The sequence below is a fragment of the Rhagoletis pomonella genome, unplaced genomic scaffold (assembly GCF_013731165.1).
Source record: "Rhagoletis pomonella isolate Grant_MI unplaced genomic scaffold, Rhpom_1.0 Rhpom_scaffold_00011, whole genome shotgun sequence".
In the NCBI taxonomy this organism is placed as follows: Eukaryota; Metazoa; Arthropoda; class Insecta; order Diptera; family Tephritidae; genus Rhagoletis; species Rhagoletis pomonella.
This window is the reverse complement of record NW_023458565.1, coordinates 6,324,129-6,331,266: the sequence shown is the minus strand read 5'-3', so window position 1 is coordinate 6,331,266 and position 7,138 is coordinate 6,324,129. Positions and strand designations below refer to the sequence as shown.

General features: G+C 41.5%; 1 protein-coding gene across 1 annotated transcript in view; it reads left to right on the top strand.

The window, feature by feature from the left end:
• Window positions 1–7,054, top strand: part of LOC118747125 (gustatory receptor for sugar taste 64a) — a 7,380-nt gene extending 326 nt beyond the window's left edge. Inside the window, exons 2-6 of the mRNA XM_036481115.1 lie at window positions 2,578–2,700; window positions 2,793–2,947; window positions 5,256–5,418; window positions 5,653–5,742; window positions 6,893–7,054. Of these exons, the coding sequence (XP_036337008.1) occupies window positions 2,578–2,700; window positions 2,793–2,947; window positions 5,256–5,418; window positions 5,653–5,742; window positions 6,893–6,982 (621 nt within the window). The 3' untranslated portion in view covers window positions 6,983–7,054. The remainder of the gene's footprint in view (window positions 1–2,577; window positions 2,701–2,792; window positions 2,948–5,255; window positions 5,419–5,652; window positions 5,743–6,892) is intronic.
• Window positions 7,055–7,138: the final 84 nt, after the last annotated feature.

Genomic DNA, 7,138 nt, shown 5'->3' with positions numbered 1-7,138 from the left:
CCTTAACTGTTTAAATAGGGGCCGGTTGTTCAATGTCTGATTAGCACAAATCGGAGGTAGAAGCTCCGCTTAAATGCAAAGACTGCTTTATCGATCACATGTTATGTGCATGATGTCGAAAACGTCGATAATGATGTTTAACCGGCAAGTACTGATAACCAGACATTGAACAACCGGCCCTGAGGGTTTACGGAGTAGATACACAAACACCCCCAATGTAGTTATCTCTGTATACTCTGTCAGGTTACTCATTAGAACTCTGCTTTAGGCTACCAGACCACTGCAGTGTCTTTCAAGCAGAATACGCGGCTTTAAAAGAGGCTGCATTCTGGCTTATCGTACTTTCTCTTAACCGGCCTTCAGAAACTATATACTCCGATAGACAAGCAGCTATCAAGTCACTACATTGCTGTATGATCTCCTCAATAACTGTGATAGAATTTAGGAAAGTCCTTAACGATTTACCTACCTCCAAGATATGGTTCAGGACATACTTCGTCTCGAAGGCAAACAAAAGATGACCAGAAGAACCCACGTGTGGGACGACTCGACAAATCTGGCCTAGCCACGAAAAGAAAAGATCTGACACACTCATTCGGTTAGAACGCCCTTTACTAAGGCTGATGACCGGTCATGCTAGCAGAATGGGTTTGCCGGCCATAGTTGCCGCGACATGGATGAAATCGAGAGTGTGGAAAACTACCTATGTCACTGCCCTGCCCTTAGTGGGCGAGAAGACGCTCATTTTACCACCACCTTTTTGTCTGTCTGGCCGACCTAAGTAAAGCAGGCATTCACGAATTCTCGCGCTCTCGGCACGTACCCAACTGCTTCTACTTCTAGGTGAATGGACGGGTTCGAATACGAGCTCTAAATTGGTATCACAACGGACCCACAGGGTCTAAGTGTGCCTCTCACCTATGTACATTAGATGAAGGCAGCCGCTTCAACCTAACCTTACCTACATATACATAGTCTTTTCATCTTTCGGCAAACCGGTTTTACGTGATAAGCTGGGGCTTTTCACCGATTTCTAAAATTTTCGATAACATGCTCAGTTAGACTTAATAAAATAATTGAACCTAGCTCGGTAGGAATCCATAAAGCGGTCACCAAAATATACCTAGGTTAGGTTTAGGTTGTTGTGGCAGATACCGCACCAGAGAGACTTACTTAGACATTAATTAGATTGTCCATTGTGTTACCACATTACACAAGTTCTTTGAACGGCAACTAAGTTATTCTATGTTAAAAACTAAGAGAAGCGCTGGGTGCTCAGAACAAAGTTCCGCAGGCAGCTGATGTCCACTCTGGAGATCTTTTCAAGAGAGTTGAGAAATGAGCACCGAGGTGCTTAAATCTTAGTCTTGCGAATGCCGGGCAACTGAGAAGGAAGTGCTGAGATGATTACATCTCATCTTCCAAACAGCCGTGCCAGTAGGGATTTGTGACGATGTTAAGTCGCACCGCGTGGGTTCCTAAATGACAATGTCTGGTCAGTACACTTGTGAGAATCGAAAGGTGGCGCTTAGCCAGCTGCAGAAGCTCTCTTGATCGCCCGCGGTCGACAACCGGCCAGAAGAACCTTACAACGTTGCATGTCGGGGTTTTCACCCAGCGCTCGCTGAGCCGACTGTGAGCCCATCTGTCCAGAAGCAAGCCACTGATTGCCAACGGAACTCATACGCCCTCCCTATCCGAGGTTTTGGCCTCGAAGGTTCCCAGCCTTGCCAATTCATCAGCCCTGCAATTTCCAGTTATGTCACTGTGTCCCGGTACCCAAATGAGTTTGATTTGGAAGTATTCCGAGGCACTTGAGAGAGAGGTCAGGCATTTCCCGACCAGTTTCGAGCATATTATAAGCGATCCCAGCGCTTAGATAGCCGCTTGGCTATCAGAGTAGATATTTATCCTCCTAGTTGACAAGTGGTTGGTGCATAGACAATCGGCTGCCTCGTTTATAGCGGTCACCTCTGCTTGAAAGACGCTACAGAGGTCCGGCAGTCTGAACATAAGATTTGACGAGAGTTTCCGACAATAGACCTCTCCTCCGACTCTCCTGTCCAGCTTCAATCCGTCCGTGAATATGTTTATTGGACCCCTATTTCAGAGACTGGTTATGGAAAAAATTAAATGATTTTATAATAAAATATGCTTACAGTTAGTTTAACCCACTTTCGGTCGAACCAGGACGTCGATAATACGAACAAAAACGATAGAGCTTCTCCTACTTGAAGATTCATATTTTTTTGTTTTTAATAAAAACATTTCCGACCATTTTGAAGTTCGAACGTCCTTTAGATGTTGAAAAAGGCACATCCGAGAAAAAAAATCGCAACAAAAGTTACGTACTTTTATTATACATATATAGCTAAATTCTTTCTTGTTGACTTAGGCGGTTATTGTTAATGACCACAGATATAAGCAGGATGCTGGTAATCTTTTCCACAGTTCTGCAATACGTAAAAAATCAAAATTTTCGAAATTTGATTTGTCAAATTAAACTCCAACTACATAGAACATCTAATACTCAACTAATACTTGTATATCTGCTTTTATGTACTCGTAAATATGTAGATAGTGAATTTTGTCTGCACATTTGTGTGGAATTACATGGATCTTTTCATAATGATGATAGGCAAAGGCATCGCATATCGATTCGAGCAAATGAAGATGCGCATACACACGCTGCTCGATAAGGTAATAATTATAGGTGTACGACAACATCTTTCTGCACTTCCATTATCTTAATTAGTTTTGTTAAATTTTCGCAATCCTGTCACCTATTCCAGGAGGTGCCTGAATCGATTTTTATGGAAATACGAGACCACTATGTTAAATTAATTGAATTACTCGAGTATGTGGATGAGGATTTGTCTGGCATAATTTTGCTATCCAGTGCGAATAATTTATATTTCGTTTGCTACCAGCTACTGAATATCTTCAAGTAAGTGCATTACTTACCTTAATACGTAAATAGGTATATATGTATGAATATTTATATAATTGCAATTAAAATATTTAATGACAATTATGTAAAAGAGGATTAAGATAAATGCTGTATTTATGCAAAGAAGCTTAAGGCTGAGCACTGTACCCATGTTACACTTTCACACACTAATTATTTGCCAACAGCAACAGTAAAGCGGCTGTAGCTTCTTGTCAAATGTTGACAATAAAATTATTTTATTGCCTTTAAAGTGCCGAGATATACTCGTAAAAAAAGAGATTTAAAATACATATTCGGCTAACCCCGTAGCCATGCCTGCGAGTCTCCACTGCAATGCTTGTAACAAACGGACATACACTCGCTTATGCACATAATTGTACATTAGATCGTACCAGAAAAAAAAGTTCACCGCACGCCCTTGAGTCTTAATATTTTTGCTAAGCAATTTCGAAAAAAAAACATATTTTTTTTGGCCGAATGTAGGGGTCGCATTTTTACATTTTCGTCATACCATTGGGATTAACAGATGTAGTTCAGGTTTATTGTGGGTACCTGCCGTAGTATACGGTCTAAACTCCACAGAGCCCATTAAGCTCACGGATTAATTCATGCCTTAATCATGCATTTCAGTACCAAAGGTAGTGTGGGAGGACACACTAACCACCTTGGTGAGGCCGAAACCTACCTAAAGTCTCTGCCGTTCTTTGGGTCCCGACACCCGGTTGCAATGCAACTCCACATCGAACCCTTTTTGAGTTCTACCGCCTTTGGTATTAAAGCACAGCCCCCGCGATACTCCCCGAAGGGCCATACCTCAGTGAACAGACTGGAGTAGTGCTCACCAGCCAGACTTGCTTGACCAGCTCGAGTCACGCAACCTACTAAACATACCATACACATGCTCAACCGTACAACTAAGAAGGTCTTCTTTTATCACATATTCACCAATCCACGGTTTACCTCAAATATTTACACCGTGTTTTCAACCCTTTCTCCACATTTTCCACATTTACAACAGTTTTCAACATTATCATCCAGCTCGTCTCGCTCCTCTCACAAGACTTACTAATCTCATTTCAACCCGGTGTCCCTATCCGGAGTGAAAATCGACTTTCAACCCTTGTTCAAGTCACTTGACTCACCTGATTCATTCTGCTCGTCTCGCTACCCTCGCAGGTCGTACTAGCCTTACTGGGGAACAAATTCCAGCCCGGGTGGACAATAGGCCTGGAATTGCTCCTTTTCAGGTTTTCTACACCTACTCAAGCAGCTTGACGAGCCACATTCTTCCTTGCAGAACTTCCCAGCTATATGATTTTACATGTGCATCTGGCCTGTCTTTCGACCTTGTTCGTCTCACTGGCTTTGCTTATCTAGCCAGCGAACACACTCCAGGTGCATCTGTTCGCCCGCGGTTCCTCTTTTAAAGTCTTAGGTATGACTTCCGAAAGTCGTAGACTCTTCTACCAATTGAGCATCAGGATTGGTAGCCTTTGACTGGGGTACCCCGGATTGTGACACCCGTAGCCCCGCAATGCGGAACCCCCCTGGGTTTGTTGGTACGGTAATCTCCACATCGGAAACTGCGTAAGCACATGTCCTACACAGATTCCCATGCGGAGCATCCCTGTTAGTTCATGCCGACATGGAAACCCCTAAGGGCCCCCATGTCACCACTTAAGATCTAGCCCCGCGGCAAGGACACCAACGACCTCTAGATCATCGGGATTAACAGTCGAAGCTTAAAGTATGTTCTAGAGTTCATTGACCTACAGTAGCCCGTTCTAGTACTTATCCACCAGATTATAGTTTTTAACACGCCAACGTTCCACCTTAATGTTAGTACATTAGAGCCCACCAAAAATCTTTAAATTATTTATTTCAGTAGAACTATTTAAAAAAAAAGTATTGCCCTACATTCGGCATTCGGTTTCATTGAAAAATGTAAAAAGGCGACCTCTAGGTTCGACCAAAAAAATGTGTTTATTTTAGGAAATTGCAAAAAATACCTTAGACTCACCGGTGTATGGCGAACTCTTTTTTTGTTTACTTGTACGGTGGTTCGTCCTATTGTACATATCTACATACAAACGCTCACACACACACACACACACACACATGACGATAGACTTGGGTATAGCCGTTACAGCCAAAAGCTGGTTGCAGGATTTGCATTAACTACTTTTTCACGCAACCATTTCTTTTTTCTTTCACTTTCTTCAACGCTTACTACATCCAATGTACATACATACTTTGGTAAATTTGTATATGTCTGCGTCTATGTGCATGCGCACGCCATCAACAGTAAATTACGTTGGCCAATTAATTACGTTTACTTTTGGTTTTCGCTACTTTTCCTAATCGGACGTACGACTTTTGTTTTTCTCACAGCAGCATCCATCAATGACGAAGCAAAAGACGCTTTAAGTGTGCTGAGGCGTATACCAGCGAATACTTGGTGTGTCGAGGTGAGTGACAAGGGTAGTGTATGAATATGCGCTGGGTTAAAGGTGAGAAAATATAGATACATATGTATGTATGCTTACAAGTAACCAAGTAGGTAACTAAGTGAATAGCCATACGTCCTTCTTGCATAATTAAAGCGAAGACTAATTAGTTCAATAAATAATTCAAGTACTAGTATTAGTTTACGTCCTAACAGTTAGATAGTAATTTTTTGATATTTCTTCCATGTACAACAGGTGGAACGTCTAATATTTCAAATGTCGACTACAACGGTGGCATTATCAGGCAAGAAATTCTACTTTCTCACAAGGAGGTTGCTGTTCGGGGTGAGTTTCAAGGGCCAAATTCATAGTGTGTAGTTAACTCAGAGTCGGCAGTTAACTACAGATTTTCAGTACACTGTGAATTTGACCCTAATTGTTTGACGTACATATGTTTTCTTTTATTAAAAAATTGCATGAAGCCGCTTGGCAGTGGCATTCAAACAAATGTTGATATCTGTGGACTTTTGACATACAACTTCTGTACTTTCGTATAGCTGGAATTTAGAGTAAAACTGACTTAAGAAAGTTCGAATTAAAAAGAAAATTTTTTTGTAACTTTCATTAAGATTAAAAATAGAAATATATGAAAGGAAAATGTCCTCACTAGAGAGAAATTGTTTTGTCAAATGTCCACAAATACGTATGTACGTATGTGCATTAGGTCGTACCTGAAAAAAATATCGACGCACATTCCTGATTCTAAAGTATTTTTTGTAAGGCAATGAACCCACTGATACCAATTGGCGCCCAGAGCTAACAACAGCGCTGCTAAGTTCCGAAGTACGCCCTACAAAGTGCGCGCTTGTTAAGACTTTTGGCATATACTAACGAGATGACGTCCAGTCGCCATTTGTTTTCAAGCGATTACCCTTCGACTGTTCCTCTATGCAATCGCAGTAATCCGTCCTTTTGGCCTCTTTGGTGGCTTCTTTACATCTCTGCAGGAAGGCCTTGTAGGTAGTCCGCAAACCATTACTCTTTGACAGAGGTTATCTCTTTGGGCCACCAGTGTGGCGATGGTAAAGGCGTGTCACACAGGGGGGGGACAAAATACTGATTTCTTTACAGAGACTCACAAAATTAAAATTATAAATACCCAAAATCGAAACTACCATAGTCGAAGATATCACATATAAATTTTGGTCCCGACTGTAGTCGGTTAAGGCGTATTCATAGGGTAATCTGTGCTTTGACCTCTGTGCCGCACGCTTTAACCTTCTCCAATCAGGACCAAAATTTATATGTGATATCTTCGACTATAGTAGCATCGACGCAGGGGTTGAGGCTTGGGAAATCTGATGTACAAATTTGCTTCCTACATTTAAAGACCACCCTAATATACATAGATATCTATGAATGTAACATAACACGGTGAAGCATATATACATACTGACTTACCCACTTTTTGCTCTTCTTATTATTTTATATGCAGATGGCAGGCACCATTGTCACCTACGAGTTGGTTTTGCTGCAATTCGATGAACCCAACCGGACGAAAGGACTACCCGATCTGTGCTCTTAGAGATTAGAGTAGATTAGAGTGAAGTGTGATATGACAACAAGACATGGCTATTATGAGCTAAATAAACACACATACTACATAACATACAACACTTGGAAATGTGCTTTTAAAATACACATACATATATATGTATGTACAGGGGCGCACCCAGGAATA